The 25,152-nt window shown below is 35.5% G+C and overlaps 1 protein-coding gene across 2 annotated transcripts in view; it reads right to left on the bottom strand.

Moving 5' to 3' along the window:
• Positions 1–25,152, bottom strand: part of zmiz1a (zinc finger, MIZ-type containing 1a) — a 308,608-nt gene that overhangs the window by 84,000 nt on the left and 199,456 nt on the right. For both annotated transcript variants that reach the window (XM_039772925.1, XM_039772932.1), the window contains exons 4-5: positions 22,910–23,023; positions 14,765–14,870 (exon numbers count right to left, since the gene is read on the bottom strand). In XM_039772925.1, coding sequence (XP_039628859.1) covers positions 14,765–14,870; positions 22,910–23,023 — 220 coding nt within the window. The remainder of the gene's footprint in view (positions 1–14,764; positions 14,871–22,909; positions 23,024–25,152) is intronic.

The following is a 25,152-nucleotide window of genomic DNA, read 5'->3' as shown; positions in this document are numbered from 1 at the left end:
CAGCCATCAAAATATAGTCTGTCGTTTTGGGGGAATTTGGCATACAGACACCCTAACTTGGAGCATCAAATTAATCATTCTACAAAAGTATTTCCCCTCCCTAATAAACCAGTTTAAACTCTGAGCAAATATGAAAGATTTTTTGAAACACCACTGCTTCACTATACACCAAAATGCACACTATTCTAAGCATCACAGGGTCCAGTCCCTCATGAATCAAGTGGCAGCATTCCTTACAGCTAACAGTATTTCAATTGTCTACTCTACTGTTACAATCAATGTGGTAAATGGCCCTCATAGCAATCCTCAGGGTCACATATAGTGCACTAAAGAATGAGTCTTCTGCTTAGGGTCAGGGTAAGGCAAGATTTGTCATACCAGTGCAAAACACAAATTCAGCATCATTTTTATTACACAAAAGACATACAATAACTGGTACATACTGTTAAGCAGTCATTAGACAGCTATAATAAACAGGCCACAACAGCACTGTAAAACTCCCTATGAAGCAATATTTTACCAATCAACATTCTTTTAATAATTTACACAGACCATATATGGCACAAATTAACAGGAAGGTTTGCCTACATCCATGTTACACAACTTTTTTTTTTTTTTTAAAGTACACACAGTTATAATGGAAAGTGAGATTATATAAAACACAGTGAGAAGGGTTACATATTGTTAATGAAGTCAGGAAAATGTTAAACTGCCGAAAGCTCAATCTTTTTACCACTGAATAAAAATGGTATTAAAAAAATGGCATATGCTAGCGCTTAATTAATTCACCTTTTGTACACAACAACAGATCTCCTACAAAGAATACAAAGAAACTATTAATGCAATATGTATCCAAACAATGTTCTTTATGCAGTAATTATCACCAGAAATGTGTGCATATTAAGTAGTATGCAGTATAGTAAACACTGTACATGGCTCACTTGGGTCACCTTCTTAGTTTCAATATTTTTCTCACTTGATATTAACAGTACATCAAAAATACAATAAATCATTCAATCTGTTTAACAGTCACGTGGTAGTTACATTTACTGTTTTATATACATTTTTGTAACAATCTGAGCAATTCTGCCATGTGCTATAAGCATTTTTGAACCTTTCCCAAATGAATAAAAATGATCAATAACTAAGAACACAGCACTACCAAGAAATTAATTTAGCTACCTTTCTGCACTGGCTGGTCATATAATATTATGAAGAAAAACACAGTTAAATATATGCAATACTGGATTTCAATTACTCTACAACAAATCTACAATAAAAAAATTAAAATTACAATACCATTTTTATAAATTTAAATAAAAAAAAGTGCTAGGTTGTAATGTTACCTGTGTTGTGCTATGCAGGCAGCATATATGTCTAACATATCGGTATTACCTGATACATACAAACATGAATAGGGAAGCAGAATAAAATATGAAACCTTAAAATTACCCAACTCCTGCGTTCCTCTGTGACTTAACTTACATATCCCTGTAAATTACCTGGTATTGCAAAAAACTGTATAGATGTTCCAGGAAATTATAAAACAAAAACCCATAAAAAACAGATAAAAGGCAATGTACACTGAAGCAACATTATACTGCTGGCATGCAAGTGCTATTTATGCTTGAATTATGTATGCCAATCTAGTCACAAGTTACAATGGAGCTACACTTGTCTTGAATCAGTTGGTATGCAGGTAAGATGACACCAGCTATTTTAAAAGGGAAAACTAATTCTAGAATTTAAAGCAAAAACCACATTAACTATTCCTGCATTTACACTGCCACAGGAACAAATGCTACTAAACTAGAGAATTTCAACACTTGCACTAGTTCATCATGAGCCACAAATTATTTCTTCTTTATATGCAAAATAAAAAAAAAATTTCAGGAGCTTATAATGAGTAATCTTTTTTATCTTAAAACATAAATGCTGCACCTTAGGGTTACACACCCTGTATGAAAAAAATGAAACAATTCAAAGGTAAACTAATATTTACGGTGTCTAATTTACCTACTAGTGCTTTTAGGTCAGTATTTCACTTCTCTTAACATTTTTATTGACAATAATACTTCTGTAGAGCAGCTCAGCAATAGCTCCTTAGGCAGAAGATAAACAAGAGCCCCATATGCATTATAGTCCTGGCAAGTCTCCTTATCATTTAATTGTGCATACTCGGCTGGCCAACCAGCTAATGAGAATATCAAACACCTCAATTTCTTTAAAAGGACAAAATTTTTACAGTACACTATACGTTGAATACTGCATTACCCACGATGGGAAAATTCTTTGATAGTAACAACAGTGTAACATGATCAAACACAATCATCTGTGCCTCTGCTGCATTTCAAGCAATACAAGGCATCACAAAGCCTTAAGGAAGCACTTGGCAATACTATAAATAGTGATCTATTTTTACCTTATGTATTACTGCTGTGAAAATGCTTTTGCATACAAAAAATGTTAAAATGAACAACATAAAGGAGCAAAGAAGCTTGCAGATGGCAAACTCTTTGTATTCAGATCAAAGGATAGATTATAATATTGTATATTATACTAGGTATACCATGGACTCTGCCTGCTGTAAAATTTAACAAAATAACATACATGAGTATAGACATTCATAATTTGGTGCAGAATTAACTACTGTAAATACAATATAGCCCTACATTTGAATATTTCATAGTAAGGAATGCATACAAGCATGCCTCATCATAACAAATGATGCTCTGAATTTAGTCTGTGTAAAACATTCTGAAATTTTATTCTAAAAGTGTAACAAAACCCAGGCACCATTATTGACAAATGATTAATGTATGCTAGGGTAAATGTATGCTCTGTATCTGAAAACTGCATGTTTATATTTTATTATAAAACCTCATTTACAAAAATTGTTCATTGTAAGTTAACTAGCGTGGGCAGGGTTGGGTGTGTATATGTACATACAAGTCAAGTCAAGTCGGGGAGCATGCACTGGTACAGTGTGTTGCCACACCCACTACACGACAAAACAACTCGGGATTCCGGTTGGCAACACCCCAAGCAGACACACGGTCCAGTCCCACACTCCAAAAATGACCCTCTATCTGCTGCCGCCAGGTGTTATGTGGGCGACCCCTTGGCCTGGTTCAGCCACTCGGGTCCTCAACGACGAGGATCTTATGAGCCGGATCACCCTCAGGGAAACGCACCAAATGGCCGTAGTGCCGTAACTGACGCTCCCTCACAATGCAGGTAATGTGCCTCATTTGGGACTCCATGAGCAACCGCTCATTCGACACAAAGTCAAACCAACGGTACCGAAGGATTTTCCAGAGAGACAAAGTACCAAAGGAGTCCAGTCTTCGTCTCAGGTCACTGGATAGCATTCATGTCTCGCAACCATATTGCAAGACAAGAAGCACCAGGACTCTAAAGACTTGGACCTACGCTATGATTGAATGGCCCATCATGAAAAGGTGGCTCTAGCCTGAATTGTCTCTGATCTCCTTGAAACATTGAATTTAGACTAAGATAGTTTATTACATGGAAAGACACTGTAGACAGATTAATTAAATGAAGGAAAACATTTTCCCCAAATCATCCATGCGATCTTTATCTTTTAGCAGAAACTTTCCACATTACTTAACTGTAATCTTATTTGGAAACATGCTAGTAAAAAAAAATGCATGATACTTAATGACTGTGCTGGAAAAAATGCAATATGAAAACAAAGAAAAATGTCAGGCCTGTGAAATGTTAACTGATTATTTACCATACCTGACCAATGGAAAAACCATATTATACTTCACTTATTGTACAAAGATTGTGAAGACAACACAATTGCTCATTAACACTGCACAGATATTAACTCTTTGCAAAAATTTTACAAAGAAACAAAAACAAATTTAAAGATGTAAATAGTAAGCACGTTTTAAATTTATCATGTATCAAAAATATGAAAAAAAATCTATGTTAAGGCTACTCATCTCATGTCATGGAGGGCCACAGAGGCTATAGTTTCAAACTGTAAGAATGCTAACCAAATTCTTAATAAGAGATAATATCTAGCTGCCAAAGGGCAACACACAATCCCTAATTGGAAGGTGAAGAAGTGTGTTGACGATCTCACGAGGTGTGAAAGGTGAAGTTGCCTAAGAGACATGACTGCTAAGGGAGGCTGTGAAACTGGGACTTGCGAGCAGTAGCTCAACGTTTGTGTCAAGCAGGCAAAAAAGGATACTTTGGGCAAAAGTAAACTGGCAAATGGCAAGATCATGATTCAAAGTGAGGGGAAAAGGAGAGTGCTATGGTCTGCTATAAAAGAGGTAGGCAAGCATGACAACCACCAGATGAAATGTACTTGGTCACAATGTGTACTGCTGAAGCATCTGTACTGTTTTAGTTGCTGATTTACCAAGATGCTGGAAAACGTTGAAGTTGGATTGTACTTCAAATGTGCAAATCTTTTACTTAACCAATGCGCTACACACAGCTTTATTTCAATGTCAGCATGAATAACAGGTGAACTTGTTCAGTTAGTTATATGGAAGGTCCAATATGGCTATATTTATCCAAGTTGTAGATTTTGGCGGGAAAGTTATGTACACAGGAGAGATCTTACTGTGCAGTGGATTATAGTGCTATTTTAGTTTCCTATACCCTAAGCTATCAAATCAACAAAACAATAATGTCTTTATTTGTCAAATACTTGCTCAAACATAATACAAAAATTACAACACAATCTGGGTGAATGGGTCCCAAGGACTAAGACACTTTCAATGTATTATAAATCTATGCCATCTGACACACTCTGCATTTACCATTTATTCTCTTCCAAAAAGCACTAAGTATGGAATTATATTCAAAACAAAACACCAAAAACTGTGTAAACTACACTGATTCATGTTAGTGCTTTTTAACATCCAAAATAAAAAATTAACATCAAATACTGTTCTGGAATAATGTATTTTTCTTATCCATATTTTTTACAGCTAAACTACACTTCATACACACTTTTATTTACATTTCTCTAAATATAGGAGATAGCAGAGCATATTACATACAGTACAAACAGATTTGCTGTTTAATGACCATCAAGTTAGGTGAAACAGCATGTTGTTAAATCTAGTTCTACTGCAAAGTCTAGACAAAGTCTTACAGTGAAACAAAGAATCATTTGACTCTATACAAGAATTCATGTTAAGACTGGCTTGTACGGAAACAAACATAATTTATTTTTTCCCTCTGTGTCTGTGTGTGGCACACCTCCAAAACATTCAGTAAGCCATTCAACTACTGCATAAAAACATATTATTCAGAGGCTCAGACCTATTTCACAATTTTCTTTTTTATTATTGAATGCTTATCTTAATTTCAGGAGATGTTTGTATTCATCATGTAGACCATGTTTGTTTCTTAAACTCCCTTTAATAGAGCACACATATCCATAAAATCAAAAGAGAAAGAAAGAAAGAAAGAAAAAGTAAGTCACGGACATTTGTCATTTGTTACTTTTGCCTAAAGGGGAGTTACCCAATTTTTTTTTATTTATAAGCTCATTGCAATAACCACCAAGACCTGTGTTAATATGTCTAATCATTTTGATACCTGTTACATGTAATAAACACATATTTTAATAACCTTACATTACCAGCAAAGAAAGTCATTTATCATCAAAAAACATTTTAAATACCCTATAAATGTACACACTCCTGTCTCTCCTGTAAATTGGGTTTTCTTAAATTTCCTTTTATGGTACTTTAAAACAGCCATATTGCCTGTTTGCTATTTAGTAATATGGCAAATAAGGAAACAAGTGACTTACATAGTAGGCACATTTTGTGGAAGTGACAAAAAAACAAGGGTACACTATGATAATCTGCTACTTATTTGCTGTGTGTAAGATCAATAGAAAGTAATAGAGCATTGTTCTGCCTTCTATGAGTGTGATTCACTTTATTTTTTGTCTGGCTGCTTGTGCGTTTTGTTTAGGTCTTAGGACTTTATGAAAAATAAACAGTGTGCCATTGCTAATTTTTCATTTTTTCATCTATCAACTTCCTGAACTCATTTAATCCAATTTAAGGGTCATAAGAAGCTGGTGCTTTTAGTGTTTGATTTTGGAATAAGGCAGAAACCAAAAATGGATGGAACATTAGTCCATCACAGGGCGTATTCATGATATATGTACATTTAACAACACACTGTTATTAGTGATCAAAGAACCTATCATATACATCTGCAAGATGTGGAAGGATAAAAAAAAAAAAAATGGAAATGTGATAGAAGTAGCACTAGGAGCTGAGATTTACAGAGCAGTGTTATATTTTCAAGTTCTGGATTTATTAAATCTTTTACAATGTATAACTTACTTCTTGAAATATTTTCTATATAATATTTTATTAATACTTTACATTTATAGCTTCATTATTCAGTGCCTACTAATTACTGTACCTATTTGATAGCATTCACAGTATCTCACAACAAAGGCATTAGCATCAGAAAGCAACTAATAGAATACATAAGTTCTCAAGTTGGTGTTGTTAATGTTCATCAAACTAAAATGTATTGATTTTATTTAAATATCTTCTACTTAACATGCTTTTGAGTAGCTAGAAAATTGCCATAGAGATGCAAATCATTATTATAACTATTCTTAATATGAAAATTTAAATGAACATACATGATGCTTTTGATTAAAATACAGAAACCCCTGCTGGAGTTTGTCCAGTATGCAAATACACAAATTTAACCCATCTCCACCATATTTTGCACAGATTTCCCCTTGTGTACAAGGGAATACTATAGGCTATAGTTTATTTTAAAATTCAGTTGATGCCTCCATGCTTGGGCAGCACCTGGTACTTATGGTAGGTAACTACATTTTAGAAAATGTTTCACTAAATCTATGTATAGTATTAATATCAGATTGTTTAACATTACGCATTGTCTTTTTTATAAATGCACATTATTGTAAATGTAATGCACACTGGTTAAACCTTGCCTGATGAAGGGACCTTAGCTGCCTCGAAAGCTTGCATTTGTAATCTATTTAGTTAGCCAATAAAAGGTGTCATTTCACCCTACTTCCTCCTGTATCAATCTATGGCTAACACCGTACAACACTCTACTGCTATTGTTAATGATGACAGACACCTGTATACAGACAAATGTGAATAATTGAATTAAAAAACTAAAAAGCAGAAAAAAAGAGGGTTATACTTTAAAGGAAAAGGGAAGTTAATAATCAGTCTTGCAGCTATAGCCAATCTAATGGACATTTTACTGTGAATAAATACCCATAAAAGTCATTGAGCTTTCTCTATTCTAGTGTTAAGGAATTCCTTGTGCTTGTTCAAGCAAGATTCAGTGGAATGTGCCACTGTAACCCACACAGGGAGAGCGATGATTAAGCACTTCTGCTCTAACAATCTCTTTTGACTCTACCAATGAGTAAACAAGACGGGGAGCTTGTAGTAATCTGTGCTTCTGAGAGATCCCCAGACAAACTACTTACTTATATGTCACCATTCTTGCTCAAATTAAACTGACATTTGGGAGAAGAGGGAGGGGGTGTAACACCTATTCCAGCATACCATGTGCAGCAGATACATAGCTTAAGTAATCACAGATTAATAGAGCAGACTAATCTCTTCCTTAGCAAACTCACAAAATAAATGCAGCTCACTCTGCCACAACCCTGATGGCTGCATCTGTTCTTATAATCTCTGATGCAGTGGGATGTCTTTTCTCAGGTATATCCCATTCAAAATTAGCATGCATTTCTTTAAATATGTATCATTTTAACTCCATAGTTATGGCTAGCTTTCCTCAACCCAGGATTAATAAGAAATACCATAAACCTGCTGCTACATTGAAAACCCTATAAAACCTAATTTGACAGTGTTAAAGGGGAAAAGAGAATTACACAAAAAATGACCAATTTAGAAATAAAGAATCTGCAGTACAGTAGTACCAACTGATTGACTGAATATTTTAAACCATGTAAGAAGCAATAACTCCATTTTTTTCTCTTGAGGTGTACATGCTCAAGGCACTTCACAGAGTTTAAGAAAGAAAGGCAGGGTATATAGTATATAGCATTGTACTAAACCAAATAAATAAATAAAGAAGAATAAGGACAGTAAATTCAGAGAAAAGAAGCCTAACAGACAACATAATTGATGATCTAGCTAGCACACACACACAGGTTACATGAGCATCTTGACATATAGGTAAACTGAAAGAACGGTAGTAAAGTCAGGTAGAGCTAAAAGCCTTCCTGAACAGATGAGTTTTGAGTTGTTTAATAAAAGGGTTCATGGAGTCAGCTGATCTAATTAATTTTGGTAGGTCATTCCAGAGTCGGGGTGCTATACAGCTGAAGGCCCCGTCACCCATGGAGTGTAGATTAGTGTGGGGCACAACAAGATTACCAGAATCAGAGGACCTTAGTGGGCGGGCAGGCACATAGTGGTGGAGACGGTCACTGATGTAGTTTGGCACAAAGTCATTTGAGGAGTGAAGATGAAGACGAAGCAGGATGGGTGTGATGTGCTCATTGTTGCTGGTTTGAGTAAGGACTCTTACAGCCGACTTTTGAATAAGCTGGAGCTGTGATATAGGATTAGAAGGGGCACCTGCCAGTAGGGAATTACAATAATCGATGTGGGATGTGATAAAAGCATGGACAAGTTTCTCAGCGTTAGAAAAGGGGAGGAAAGACTGAACAAGTGATATTTTACGGAGGTGAAAGTAAGAAAGTTTCTTATTGTGATTTATGTGGGCAGAATAAGAAAGTCAAGTCAAGTTGGGGAGCATGCACTGGTACAGTGCATTGCTGCACCCACTACACGTTGAAACAGCTCGGGATCCCAGTTGGCAACCCCCCAGGCAAACACACAGTCCAGTCCTACCCTCCAGAAATGACCCTCTATCTGCCACTGCCAGGTGTTACGTGGGCAACCCCTTGGACTGGTCCAGCCACTTGGGTCCCCAACAATGAGGATCATATGAGCCGGATCACCCTCTGGGAAACGCGCCACATGGTCGTAATGCGTAACTGACGCTCCCTCACAATGCAGGTAATGTGCCTCATTCGGGACTCCATGAGCAACTGCTTATTCGACACAAAGTCAAACCAACGGTACCCAAGGATTTTCTGGAGAGACACAGTACCAAAGGAGTCCAGTCTTCGTCTCAGGTCACTGGATAGCGCCCATGTCTCACAGCCATATAGCAAGACAGGAAGCAACAGGACTCTAAAGACTTGGACCTTTGCCCTTTTGTACAGATATCGGGAGCGCCAAAGCCTCCAGCGTCTAACCACGAGGATGTGATCGATCTCCTTCACCACATTACCAGTGTTGGAGTATCAAGTCCAACAATGCGGTTCAGGGTGCTGGAACTAGGATCCAGCGATTAACAGCTCCTGACCTTTTGCAAATTCAAGGAACATGGAGCCACTTTCATCACGGTCACCAGACCCATGGGGACCGAGACAATCCTCATAGCACTGAAGTCGCCCATGACCAGAGGAGTGTCACCTTGTGAGAAATGGAGGAATCAAAAGTGACACCAAGATTCTTTGCAGTAGAGGCAGGTCTGGTGAGATCACCGCCAAGATGGACTGGGAAGGAGCTTATTTTATTAATTTGCACTTTAGTGCCAATTTGCAGGAGTTCAGTTTTGTTGCAATTTAAATTTAAAGAGTTCTGCTCCGTCCAGGTGAAGTTCCACTTTTAACATTGTAATAGAGTTGAGTATTGTCTGCATAAAAATGGTAACCCAGTCCAAAGCTACAAATAATATGGCCAAGGGGAAGCATATAAACACAGAAAAGCAGAGGACTGAGGACAGAGCCCTGAGGAACTCCTTGTGTGACTGGCGCTGAGCTGGATGGATCTGCTGTTACTAAGACTAACAAACTCTTATCTATCAGTCAGATAGGACTTGAACCATTGGAGGGCAGTGCCAGAGATACCCAGCATGTTCTCCATTCTGGACAGTAGAATGTCATGTTGCACTAGGTCTAATAAAATTAATATGCTGGTTTGTCCAGTCTCTGCTGCCATGAGCAAATCATTTAGTATGATACAGGCTATACTTGTAAATCTAAGTAAGCAGACATTAACATCTAACAGATTTTGAAATATTATTGCGAATTCTAGAATCTTAAATAAAGAAAAACAATGTAATTCATATATTGTAGTGCAATCACTTTTATTCTGTGTGTTTCATATCCAGGCACTGCTATGGTAATATTAAATTTGTACGAATAAAGATAATGCAAATTCTGTACATAAACCATGGGTATTATGGCAATGTGGTGTAGTGGTTAATTAAGGCTTTGGACTTCAAACCCTGAGGATGTGAGTGCATATCCTTCTACTGACACTGTGTGATCCTGAGCAAGTCACTTGACCTGCCTGTGGTCCAACTAGAAAAACAAAAATGTAACCAATTGTACCATAAATGTTATAGGTCGTCTTGGATAAAGGTGTCAGCCAAATAAATAAATGTAAATGATGTAAATGTATTATGGCTCGCAATCTAGACAATCTCTTATAATAGCTGTGCATCTTGTTTACACACACAAAACACATATACTATGCATTCTTCTTTGTATGTTTCTAATATGTTTTTATATGACTTAGATTAAGCAGATTTTGGAAAAGAAATGATATATGATTACAATAAGCATCATCAATTCTGTGCATCAATTTACTAGTTTGGGCTTTGATTTCTGTTGTAAAATGCTTCTAAGGAAATATTATATTTGAAATATATACTGAGCTTTAAAAACAGGAGATCGCCAATGCCACTATCTCACTCTTTAATTTTACCAACACTATTGTCATGCTTAGATAAACATGATTATTGAAACATGCTAAACACCAGGCCATAAGTGAACAACTCTGAAATGTACTTCTATCATCAGGCACTTTTTATTACAGCATCTGCATTTAAACAATTAAATGTACTGTAACAGTATACAGAATTAGTGTTTCACAACACATAACTACTTTACTTGTTTGTACTTGCAGTGGCATAGATGCCACAAGACAACTGCAAGTTGAAATATCAGTCAGTGGCTTGTTTTAATTTTATACTGTACTCGTTCTTCTCACCTAATCTCACTTTTTTAAAGTGGCACTGTGCTTAGAATTTCTGTACTGCACAGAAACCAAAAGATTCACTCATTATGCTTATGCACCATGAAACAGCTGATTCTTTGGCACTGACAATTACACCCTCCTAAAACGAATGTCCTTTAATTCCAATCCAAATGTCCACTGCAGGCATTCCTCCAAGTTAGACATCAATTACACAAATGACCCAGTGAATGAGCAACTCACTTAGAAGCCAGATTAATAAATCGCTTGTGTTTTATACATGTACATAAATCCACAATTTCGTGCTAAATACAGGTTAGGTGTTGCCACCCAATCAATTAATTAGCTTTTCTTTTATATAGCACCTTACTCTGATTTCATAGTTATAAATAAAAAGAAATACGGATGTAACTGTAGGTTATTTTTTTTTTGTTTTTAATGCACCACTGCTTGATACAAGGATAAATAACTGAGGTAACAAATCAGCTATAATGAAATTAGGAATGAAACCAGGAGTTAACCTGTCATTAAGCAACAATTTGTCAGTAACAAAGCATCAGCATTACAATAATAAAAATAAGTCACTTACTGGTAAAGTGTTTTTTTTTTTTAATAAATAAATATTACAACAACACAAACCTATAGGAAGTGGAACTGCTAAGTACCTAAAGAGGATTTACATCAGTACTTCAGGCCAAATAAATGCTAACAAAAATGAAAATAGTCATTTGCAGCCTAATGAACATTACAAAAGCAATAGTGCCCTGCTGCTTGGTCTATAACAAAACTTAACTAACCCAAACCAGTCAAATTAATTAAGTAAAATAAATCTAGAAATACATCAGCCTTGCTGGCCATTCCATAAATTCCAAGTTGCAGCAGCTGCTCAGCATTTACACGCTTCAATTTTACTCATATTACTTTAGTCATTGTACCTTCGTGCTTCTTATTCTTCTTGCATAAACAAAATAAATCCAAATTCTCTAATCCATGTTTTGCCATTTAGTGGTAACATTATATATTCATCTATCAATTTAATAACATAATGAGAGTTCAGTGTGAATACTGCAGTATTTACTTATCATATTTAAATATTGTATGTCAATTTCATAGTTTCAATGGTATTTGGTTTAGTTAAATTTCCATTTTTGTCTATTTTAACTGAATTCATATTTTTGTCATAAATCATTAGAAACTCTCTCCTTAGTACACTGCATGCACTCATATCTTTATTAACCTTTACTAATTTTCCCTAAACTTTCTCTTTACTCCGTCTGGGGCACTTAAAGGTTTATCCAAAGAATACATTAACACAAATTACCAAAATACTGTTAATTACATTTCTTTAGTTTTTAAACTTTTTTTTAACTGTTATTGTAGGCTTTTACTTTTGCAAAGGAAGCTGAGCAGGCTCACACAGACAGCGAGGAGTCTGCCTGCTTCATAATAGGTCAGAGTTTTCTAAACCCTTCTGTTTGAAGCTGAATCAAATGGGTGAAGCAGGAATACTAAGCAATTTCCTCTGAAAAGATATGAAGTATAAATCATCAAAAATTATTTTTCTTGTGATTAGCATGTAGTTAATTATTTTACTTCAAAGATAAGACATTAATTAATACTTAAAAGTAATAATTAAAATTAATACATCAGCATTCCTCCTAATTGAAAACTGAAATCTTATTGTTTATAAGGCACAACAATGATTCTTAAGTAAGCAGAATTTCCACAGTGACAGTGAATGATCTTATTCCCACTAAAAGTCCTGAGAGGCAGACTCTAAGCTACTGTCTCTGGTATCAAATGTCCGTCTCACTGCCGCCACCCAAGTCGTCATATGATGTGCTCACTGTAGTTTCTCAGCAGTGGCTGGGTGCACTTTCAATACAATTTTGCCCTGAGGCCTCTAAGAGTGGTTTTTAAGAGCCATAATTCTGACAAGACTCTCTGTAGACTCTAATTCTGCCGTCCCCCTGTCTGGCCCCTGAATGCCCTTGTGACAAAGGTATTGGGAATGCAAGTCCAGCAACAGAGAAGCGAGGTGATCTTTACATTGCTCTGTAGAGAGGAGCTCTTTGTAATTTTTTCCTTAGTATTTAAAACAATAACAAAAAAGACATATTCCTTTTTGTACCAAAGCTAAGGACTCTGCATCATAAAAACAAACTGGCAAAGCTGATATAAAAAACCAAATGTAGTAAAATAATTAAATAAAAACTGAAAGGAAACAAAAAAACAGCATTTGGTTGTCTCTGCTGTAAAACTACCACCCTAACTCAAAAAAGCTTGATCCAGCAGAAGCAAAAAATAAATAATATAAATGCAAAACACATATACTAAAGGCAAGGTATATGAATGTACCAAAGCCATCACTTTGAAAATGTGCTATATCAGCTAAACTTCATTCACACTGACTGATCTCAGTGGCAATGTCCTTGCTTCAGGTAACTGAAGTGTAGCCACAGCCTGAGAAATATTTTATTCCAATAATAATGATCCTGTCTCTGACAGGAAACACAGATTTCAAGCAAAAATTAAGACATAAATAATCAATTCCTTTCACCCAAGACTCTCCAAAATAATCCTACATGAAAGCAAAAATTATATGTGCTGACAAATGTACAAGAAGGCAAAGGAGATTTCAGAAGAAACAACTGATTCTGCAGATGTTGTAAAAAAAAACAACTTTTTGTAGTCGTGTTCTATTCTTGATGACTGAGGGAAAAACTGATACAACAAACAATCCTCAGATTCTGTCTCCTAGGTATATCTACTGGCAGTATACACACACAAGGAAATTATAAAATAGACTAAATAGGTTTCTTTTAAATTACTGACATCCATAATCTCAAATTTATGTTCCACTTACAAATTAGAATAGGGCAAAATCCTTAGCAGAACATCAAACCAATGATAAACTTTTTAATGTGTCTTTGTACAAATAAATATATAGTATGCACCTTTCACTTATATCTTCAATTGTTTCCAGTCATTTGGGGGCAACAATGAAGCAGCATTGGCAATAACATACATTTAGTACACTTTGCATTTATAATACAAAATTAATGAAATATGCCTTCTTAAAACAATTCTCCTGCATTTTATTTTCTACAATGCCTAATATCCAATTCTCTGCAATTTATGTTTTTCAAAGAGAGTTCTAGGCACTCATAAACAAATGGCAACAGAAAATTAGCATTCATGATGTTAAGTATCTGATTGCCCTTCTCTGCAAGCCTAGGTAGTTCTAAATTTAAAGTTAATTCTGTATTCTAAGAATAAATGTATACATTTATACATGTATGATCCATGAACATCAATGCTTATCAAAAGGTAGAATATAAAAGAATGGAAGTAAAACACTGTCCAGGCAAGCAAATGATTTCTTACGTAAAGGGCGCCATAATAGAGGCTTATTATCACATTTAATTATAGGTAGTAGCACACGAGATATGCAAGCCTTACATTAGTGCCAGTGTTTTAACAGATAAAACATGGTTCAAGTGCATCCCCCATCAGGTAAATAGCTCTCATAATTCATTTTGTAAAAACCATCATGAGTTTCAGATGAAACCTCCAATTAACTCTGGATATATTCCAAACACTTTTAATAAAGTGTGCACACTTTCTATGAAAATACATGAGAAAAAAATGTCATTATATCTTACCTGCTGATTTTGGAGTAAATTTGTCCCTGTGCGCCGCGCATACTGCAAGAAGCCTATATCCAAGATCTAAGTCAAAACCTTGCTGTGCAGCTACTCTGCTGACAACCTGGAACAATAGAGGTATAGATGTCAATACTTCTAACAGCTTAAAAACATTGATTTAAACTAATTACTCAGAATTGTTGGGGGAACTTAAAAATGAACAGTACACATTTGTAAAGATCAAGGCTTAACAAAATGCAATCAACAACCTTAAGTTTGGGACATTTTCAATTATTAAGCAAAAAGCATGGCTAATAATCTAACTCATAATCCTGCAAGCAAACCTGAGAAGTTTTTACATCGAAATATAAACAATGGGACAACTAAAGTGCAGACACTGAGGGTTACACAGAGGAATAAGGAAGAAGTAAAATCTGAAAACTAAACAGACAAGATGCAGCATTACATTTTCAGATAAATTGTACTTTTTTAATAGAGTGGGGAGTGCAGCTTAAGCAGGAATTTAAAATGTTAATTTTCCATTCATAATCAACTAATTGATAATCTCTCTTAAGCTTCCATTTGACATAATATTAATGAAATCAAAACTGTCCCTCTTTTTCTGTTTTTTAAAACTTAATGATAAAAAAATGTAATAAATATTACTACAATCTTATCAGTGAGTGATATTAAAGATTTCCTTGAAGTGGGTGGCACAGAAATAATGGAGTCATCTTAAATTCACCACAAATGTAATTTGAAAATACATCAATGACAGCATTATTTAACTATTGTCAAATCTATTAGAAATCTCTGACGTGACAGAAAAGAGGCATGTTTATCATACATCCACCACTTACAAAGCAAACCTTATCTGAAAACACAGGTTCAACAGTTACCGTATATACTTGCTTATAAGTCGGGTTTTGATACCCAAAAAATCGATCATAAAATCAGACCATGACTTATACGGCTTGTGAAAGGCGCTATATAAGCGCCCGACCCGTCACGTCCAAAATAAATAGAGGCTTTTATTAATATTCTTCAGCCATGGGACACGTCTTCCCCATGCCACACAGCCCAACACAGTCCCAATAGCACAATTACCACCAAAATACTCTCTTTCTTCTATTCCACCACTCCTCCTCAAGCTTAGTCCTTCTCCTCCCGACTCTGGCTCTTTGAGTGGTGGTGGCTGGCCCTTTTTATAACCCACCCGGAAGTGCTTCACCACCTGGTCCTGATTGCACCTCCGGGTGGGGCTAAAGAATCGTCCAGCCAGGCTGCGGAGTCCATGTAGCTCACCCTAGCAGCCATCCGAGCCCCCAACCAGGCTGTGGAGGACTCCATCTCCCATGGAGTCCTGCGGGTGGTTGGGGAATCGCCGTCGGCCAGGGAGGCTTCCACCAAGTGTCCCGGGGGAGGTACTGGACTGCCCATGGTGGCTCCCCCGGAACATAAGCACCAGGGGCGTCCCTGCCGGGCATGGGACTCGGCAGTCCTTCACAGCCTGTTCAAAAATATGACAATTTTTTTTTTTTTTACATCATCTTGCTTCCTCCAATCTCAAACCAGTTTCTTAGACACATCGCATTTAGTTGCAGCAGTGCATTTACCAATTTCTTTCGCCACTTCAATGACTTTTAATTTAAAACCAGCTTCATATTTTCTTCTGATCGAATGCTCCATTGTAGATAAGGGAGACACTTATGATAAAGGTGCATCAGAGTTAGATACAAAAAACACTAAACAGTGCAAATGTTGCTTCGGAATAGTTCAAGAATTACCGTGTGGTCACGTAGGCATAATACATAGGAAAAAAAAAGGCAATACGGTCCTTGGTTACTCTCTCAGGTGGGCGTTAGCATATCATAATCTCTTGGACCAAAAGCGTGAGTTTTCCGCATTCGACTTAAACAACCGACATTATAAAATACCGGAAATTATACTGTAAAATCAAGCCCATACTTTTCCGCGGGAGAATTTATATACAGTACTTTTGGACTACTTCAGACTACTTAACAGTAGGTGTATCATCTTTTACATCTGGTTTGTATTTAACATGCACCAAACATATCTAGGTAAAAACTCCAAAAAACAATTTATTCACCATAAATGATATAAATCATAAATAGATTATCCCACGTGAAATTTTAGCATTTCACTGCAATACTGGAACACAATGAAATAAGCAACACGGCTTAATCTTTGTCCTTTTTTAATATCTATGCTGACTTATGTCTACAAGTGAAAAGAAGAAAAAAAAGTAATTTATAAAGTTTAGTGATGGCCTTAAACACATTTAAACATATAAAAGTAAGATCTATCAGTAGCTATTAGACACAAAAACTATTGCTGACTGTAACATTCAAATGATTTACTGGAAGTACTGTAAAAATAATAAAGCCTTTCCCTAAAGTGCAGTTGTTTCTCATTATATTTTATTTAAATTGTTTGTACTGGGACTTAATTATGAAAATGCTAACACTTCCTATTCAATAAAATTAAAACAGAAATATGTACCAAATAGTTGTTTACTATTTTTTTTTTTTGTTGCTACATAGTACTACTTTACCTTATAATTAAGCAATCTGACAGCACTGGAAGGCTACTTAATGCATCTTAAGACATGGAAATTCCTGGTTATTTTACACTTCATATCCCTCCACAGTTACAGTAGAAAAGGGCTCTACAACATATACTTGTACAGAGGCAAGCTTTGGTACCCCGCAACTCTTGACTTTTTATAAAAACAAAAATATACACCTCCGAAAGGGGCATTTTTTCCAGATCTACTGTAGTATTGATTTATATACATTTTATTTTATGATACCAAATTTATGATTGCACTGCTTCAAGACTGTAATGCTGTATGGCTTTCATTTTGAAATTAGGTGCTAAAAACTCTACTTCCTAAATGGTTCTGGAATAAAATGATAGCTGGCAGGTGATAATCAAGTACATAATAGCCTCTCTCTACCTACCTGTATGCTGCTAATACTAAAGATTTATGGTAAAGCCCAGACGGTATAAGCAGGTTCAAGAAGCATGAAAGCAGAAAGACACAACTGTGAGTGCGTTGCTGTGGAGGAGAATACAGCGGGTACCTTAGCACAATTGGCAGCATGCATCGGCAGCATGGTAAACAGCAAAGGTTTGGCAAAGGTTGGAAGTTTAACACTTGCCTTTATAATATTTGCCTACCTTACCATTCATTGTTTGATCTTGAGCAAATCAGTTAACCTGCCTGTGTGACAACTATAAAAAATAATATAAAAACAATTACAACAAATTCTAAACTTGAGATTCACGTTGGATAAAGGTGTTAACCAAATATAATAAACCACAACTGACATTCAAAACAGTAGCACCATCATAAGGCTGTCTACTGGACTTATATATACAAGGAGAACAGAGGAGTAACCCTGGTGAGAGTTGATGGGCATAAAAACAGTATTTTACTTTTTCCAGAAACTTCATCTTACGACCATGAGAGAGTAACTAAATAACAGATGCAACATGATGTGCTCAGTTTCTCTCCTGTTCTAAGACAACCTAGTTAAGTTAATTAACACTAGAATTACCAGAGCCTACGAAAAAACTCGTAAATCCGTCCCACCTTAAATCACTTCTTAAAATCGTTCACAGCTCTCCACCAGCATCTTTTGTCATCTAAATGTGCTGATAAAAATCAGGCTGCAAGCAGCCGGCTATTCCATCCCCCCACCGACTTAGAACGTGCACAAACTTCTCACAGCTCATGCCTTGATTGATTTTCTGGGAGTAAAGTGGAGTTTTAGAGTGGAAATAATAGATCGTTGTTTGGAACACACGCATTTCATGTCTGTTTCGCTTCTACAGTAAAAAACAGAAACGTTTTTTATATTCTACTAGTAGATGACAAAATGTAGGCATAAACTATATAAAGTATGAAGCCTGAAGTATCAGAGAAATACTTTCACAAAAGGTACAAATCTAACACAACAATTGCTCTTTTATTCAAAAATATAACTGCAAAAACAAAAAGCCGCCTTAACATGCAACATTGACACCCGTTTATTATGACTGCCTCCATGGCGCAATAGAATCAGCTGCCGCCTGGGAATCAAAAGGTCCGATCTATTATTTCCACTCTAAAACTTCACTCTCAGAAAATCAATCAAGGCATGAGCTGGGAGAAGTTTGTGCACGTTCTAAGTCGGTGGGAGGATGAAATAGCCGGCTGCTTGCAGCCTGATTTTTAACAGCACATTTAGATGACAACAGACGCTGGTGGAGAGCTGTGAACGATTTTAAAAAGTGATTTAAGGTGGGACGGATTTACGAGTTTTTTCGTAGGCTCTGGTAATTCTAGTGTTAAAAGAATTTGACTCCAAGGCAACTTTAAGCCTGAATGATAACTAAAGTAGATGAAGTACACTTTTCTGTAAAATTGGCTATTTTTTAAAATGAATTTCTTTCACTCATTGTAAGACAGCTTAACCATCTATATTTTCAACACCGCTAATGCATAGAAGGTGGGAAAGTCCAATTATTTGATGGAGCCAGTACAGATTTACCATACAAGCTCTATATCATACTGTAACTCAGGATTAACTGCCACTCTTGATTTTTAAAATGCTTCAAATACTCAAGCACAGTCAAAATTATTATCATATTGTATGTTGTTTTATGTTAGAAATGTTGGAATTATCAGTAACTAATGTATAATGGTGTGAGCAATGTATTTAATCATTTAAACATACAGCATTTAAGTTAATGTGATATACCTATGTGTATTTTGTTAATAAATTGTGTTGACAAGTATTTTTTTCTTTAAATTTCCTCCTGAACAGGTTATTATTTCTACTAGCAGAATGACCTAGTGTGTGTACCTGCCAAGAATCCCATTCCTTCTCCAATGATCAAACTAATGTCCTTCCAGTAAACACTACCACCGGGTAAATATAGAGGCTGCCTGAAATCTGCTTGTTATTCAACTTCTTTATAATTTTTACATTTTCATCTTTGTACTGACTAAAGTGTATGTATATTTATTTACTTGTTTATTTATCTTGCAATTTATGTACAGTAATCCCTCGCTATATCGCGCTTCGACTTTCGCGGCTTCACTCTATTGCGGATTTTATATGTAAGCATAACTACTGTAAATATATAATGCGGATTTTTAGCGGGTTCTGCGGACAATGGGTCTTTTTACTTCCTGTACATGCTTCCTCAGTTGGTTTGCCCAGTTGATTTCATACAAGGGACGCTATTGGCGGATGGCTGAGAAGCTAACCAATCAGAGCACGCAGTTAAGTTCCTGTGTGCTGAATGCGATGTTAACCAGGAAGTCTTGTCTCGCTCATTCAGCATCAATGTGTTTCACTGTGTAAAGAGTTAACTTTTGTGCTCTTTTGGGTTTATCTTTGTGCATAGTCAAGCCCTTCATTATGGCTTCAAAATGATCTGCTCCTGCTACTGCTTCAATGAGGCTATGATTCTTTTTATTTAAAAAGTAGGAAAGGAATATAAGATCTACGGCCGCAGTGTCCTTTTAACCAGGGTGCAAAATGAGTTGTAAGTGGATGTAATACGGCAGTAGTCTGGATGGAATCTGCTTTAGGGATTTGGATTGAAGTCTGCCGGAAGAAGAACAACGGCAGTGATATACAATTGCCTGAAAAGGCTCCTTTAGAAGAGCTGTAACACTACCCTTTGTTGTGCAGTAAAACTAAACTCATCATTATTGAACAAGTCGTCGTATCATTGTTGGTGAGTAACTATAATTAATTTTCTACTTACAGTACTTAGTACATGTACGTACGTTTAGTGTCACTGTACACACATTTACTGTATACAATTTTTCTTGCATTGTACGTATTTATTGCTGGTGGCCTGTCTATTGTAATGGCTATAACATATGTGATATTGAAGACACTCAATATCTTTAAAATAATATTTAGGTTTTACTGTATATAAACTGTGTGTTTACATATATAATTTCAATGAATCTTACCTAATATGTAAGAGAATACAAAGGGTTTATGCTGTATAACTGTGCAGGGAATATTTATAAACAGTGTGGGAGAGTTTATAAGGGCTTAAAATACATAAAAATAACCATACAAACATATGGTTTCTACTTTGTGGATTTTCACCTATCGTATGGTCTGGAACGCAACCCCCGCGATCGAGGAGGGATTACTGTATTTATTGAAAGAGCTTCCATCAAAAGCTAAATTTCTCTCTGGGGACATATAAAGTTCTATCTATGAAAGTTGTTACCATTGGTATTAAATATGGGCCAAAATATGGTATGCTTTAAAATTGCCCAAGAAATAAACTTTTAGCATCTGGAGAATTGTAAACTGTTTCAGAGCCCAGAGTCAATGATCGATTTGTGAATCTCCTCCTCAAAAGAGCAACATGTAATTATACCAGGCATGGCAGCACCAACACTTTCATTCTCAACACTAGTTTCACTTTATGTAAATGGTCATAAGGGAAATCAGAAAAGGTTAATGTGTATAAAGATTAAATGTGAAAAAGACACACAATACAAAGATATAAACAATAAAACCAATCTTACATGCCTACTGTATATATCAAACATAGAATGGAAAAACTTTGTATAATTTCCATTTGTTGCTCCATTTTTCCTCATACTCACGCAATAATCAGATTTAGTTGGCTCTGACAGTCTTCATCTTGGTATAATTTGGTGCACGACTGAAACCAAACCTGGAGAAGAGTTTGCTGCACTACAGGGGACCATTTGTCACAACTGCTAAAATTAAAATTGCCAAATAACTTAACCAACCTACTTGGAATGAAGGAAGGAATCAAGATTTTCTGGGGAAAAATGTAAGCAGATAAAGATGGGAAATGCAAGCTCCAAAAACTACAAAGTCTGACCATACCAGAATTTGAAGCTGGTGTACTGCACCACCATGCCACCCTGCGTAATTTTGCAGTAAAGGGAAGCAAATTTTTTGTCGTACAGTGGTAATATAAATATTTACATTTCTTTTCCAGTAGCTGCTTGTCTGATTAGTTTTATGTAGGTGGGTAGGCACATCAATATAATTATAGTTATTTCTTATCCTTGCCTTACGTAGCAAAAATGTTATTTTACACAGTATTAAGCAGTAGCTGAAATTTTAATAAACATGAAAAGGCTGCACTCATGAAATGTGAGCTTTTAGAACATGCACTAAACAATTAAAAGCAAATTATCTTAACATGCTGCCAGTTTACTGGTTCCTTTCACAGGACAAACTCAAGAACTATTGATCACATTAACAGACACTAGTCTGATGCATGTGTGCTTCATGAAAGAGCAACAAACTACAGAATTTACTTGAGAGCATTTCAGCTAAAAGAGCGGCATATTTCTTTTTGTGTCATATTATAGTTAATGAAACATGTTAAAACAGCTAAATCAACACTGTAACCAACTTTTGCTGGCAAGTTAATCGAAGCATTCACAGTTAGAGTTTCTGAATTATCCATGCCTCTTCAATTAACATGTATTATCAATAATGAATTACAATATATATTTTAATTTAGATATATGAAAGTATCAATTTGTAAAAAGTGCAGGGAAAAAATATCAGACTGTCTTGATCAAAGACGGCAAGATAATCACTAATTGTACATTTTTTAATAATCTATACTAGACAAAGAAAAATTTACATTTGGCATTTGTGTCTTTATAAAATATCAAGATGTAGAGTAACTTTTTAAAACAAATTTAACAAGAATCATTAAAATGATTATAGTGCTTATGTAATTTAAGCAATTCAGCAGTTGAAGTATTAAAAACATTTAACACTAATTTAAATATAAAATTGCAATTACTTTACATTTTGAAGAATGCTACTACTCATAAATTTATCAGAATAATCTTCAGCCTTTATCTTGGATTTACTGTAGGCATAAGTACTGCTCATGTTACCCAGTGATTCTCTATGACCCTGCTTAAGTTCACATTCACGGCCATTTAACACAAACCATGCTCTTCAATCTTATCAGAAAGGAAGAATGCCTCAAACTGGCTTGGAGGGCTGTACCACATATGAAGTGTGACTGTTTCTTTAACCTTTGTTACTGGACCCTGACAAGTCGACATGTACCATAGCATCAGAGGGAGGATGTGATCAGACAGAGGTGACATACCGTCAAACAGCCCATCAGACTCTGCTCAAAAGGTCGCTGGAAGGCCCGAGGATCACCACACCAGTCTAAGAGTTCCGTCGCTGCCGTCTGGAAATTTGCAGGGTTTTGTAAGTGCTTTAAACAAAATCAAAAAAAGGGAGGGAGATCAGAGTCAAAGACATATTTTTGCACACCAGTGATACAGATTTACCTGAGTTAAAACTAATTACCAGTTCTATTTATTAGAAGCAATGTTGCACACAAACAATTTGTCAAATTAAATGTGTAACATACAGTTTATACTTATAGCATTTCTTGTTCTTTTGCACATTTTTTCATATATATATATTTATAGATATAAATATATTGCTATCTGCTCTCACTGCTTAGTAAACAATAGGCTTTTTAATTGAACATCCACTAGTGTCACTAACAAGATTAAGCCTGTGACCCTTGTATCTCCTTGATAAACATTTTATGAGCATTGTACTAGAATTTTAAATCGTAAATATGGTAATCCTTTCATTATATTTTAGTTTTTTTGTTAATGCTTGATGTAGATGTACTGTAGTATGGATAGAAATGTTACATTTATTTTATAGGACTGTATTTATTTTAGTAAATGTTTTTTATTTGATGATTTCACAATAATACACATATAATATTTCATTTTATTCATAAAAGATAACAACGCCTACTTTCTACAGTTCATATTAATTGCAAAAATACCACAGAAAACATAATCACAGAACATGAAGAGTATATTGTACATATAGCTAGTTATGCAGGAGCTTAGTGTAAGAAAAAAAAAAAGTATCAGAATCAGCTGTTTCTATTAACATGGAGATGGATATCTACCCTTCAAAACCTAAACAGGGGTATCCCTACTACAGTATAAGGCATCAAACTCTGGGACTGTTCCGGGGTCTGAGTGCTGTGTGGTGTGCCATTGTGCCACCCCACCTTCATATCATTTTTTGATTTTGAATACATTACACAACTGCATTAATAAGTGTACTGTATAAAAATGTCTAACAGAGCAACAGCAAATGCTTAAAAGTCAAATGAATTTTCCTGTTTCATTTGGAGGATGGAGTGGTTAAGTGCCTTGATCAAGGCTATATACCGAGTCAATTACTTATATTTTGATTAAAATCCTACCTAAGAAAACAATAAAACTCTTTGACAAGAATAGGCCATTTAACCTTCTACTTTCAAGGCTGTCTCCTTTACCTACATACATCTCTGTTTCTAGCAGTCGAAACATAACTCAGACTGTTCATCATTAGGCTTGTACTAAATCTCCCTAATTAAGAAGAGAAAAACAACAGTATTCAACACCACTGAGTGTATATGCTTGTGCATTTACTCACACAGAGAAACATAAATGTATTACAATAAGTCATCCCATAACAACAGCCTGTCATCAATGGGGGAGGTTAATTCATACCTGAAAAAATAACATGTCTATGCTTAAGAAACAACACACCAATGATGCAGCATTTTGTTACTGCTTTCAAACAGATGCTAAATATTAAAGATTAAGACATTAATTTCTTGTGATAATCTTTTTGGTCTCTTCAGTTATTCATAAACTATGTTTCTTAAGAGTCACTACTGTATGAAGAAATACTACTCAATGAAAAAATTGAAGACCACATCTATACTATACATTTTTTGGGATTAGAGTAGAAAATACTTTTAATCACTTGACAATAGATAAAGAATGACCTAGTTATTTTGACAAAAATGTAAAAATCAACAATGCATTGATCTGACTGGACACAAAATGCTTGTCTGTTCAAATACATCTCTGTGCTTAGAACAACATATGAACAGTTGGATATTTAGATATGATTTGAACTCATGTATTCTATCATTTCTACTTTTTAAAGTTTCTAATGTTTCATTTTTATTTATAAAACAAAAACCTTTACAAAAGATTAAGTGCGGCATGAGAGGAACTAATCAGACAACAGTGATAAATGAAAAGAAAATACAGTAGAAGAATTTGTCTGCAATACTATCTGATCAAGTGGTTTCAAGAGGTTGCATTCAAAAATAAGCAGCTCTGTCTACATCATTGAATTCTGTGAGGATCAGAAAATAAGATTGTGTTCAACAGCAGATGCACCTGTTGACATTCCCCAGAATGTCACTTAATTCACCTCTTGATCTGGATAATCTATGTAAGACTATCTGAACCTGGAGATAAATAATACAGGTAGACATAATCCTGTATTGGCTGTCTGCAGAATCATCTT

Source organism: Polypterus senegalus, chromosome 1, assembly GCF_016835505.1.
Source record: "Polypterus senegalus isolate Bchr_013 chromosome 1, ASM1683550v1, whole genome shotgun sequence".
Taxonomy (NCBI): Eukaryota; Metazoa; Chordata; class Cladistia; order Polypteriformes; family Polypteridae; genus Polypterus; species Polypterus senegalus.
The sequence above is the reverse complement of the archived record's forward strand: the minus strand, read 5'-3'. Positions and strand labels throughout refer to the sequence as shown.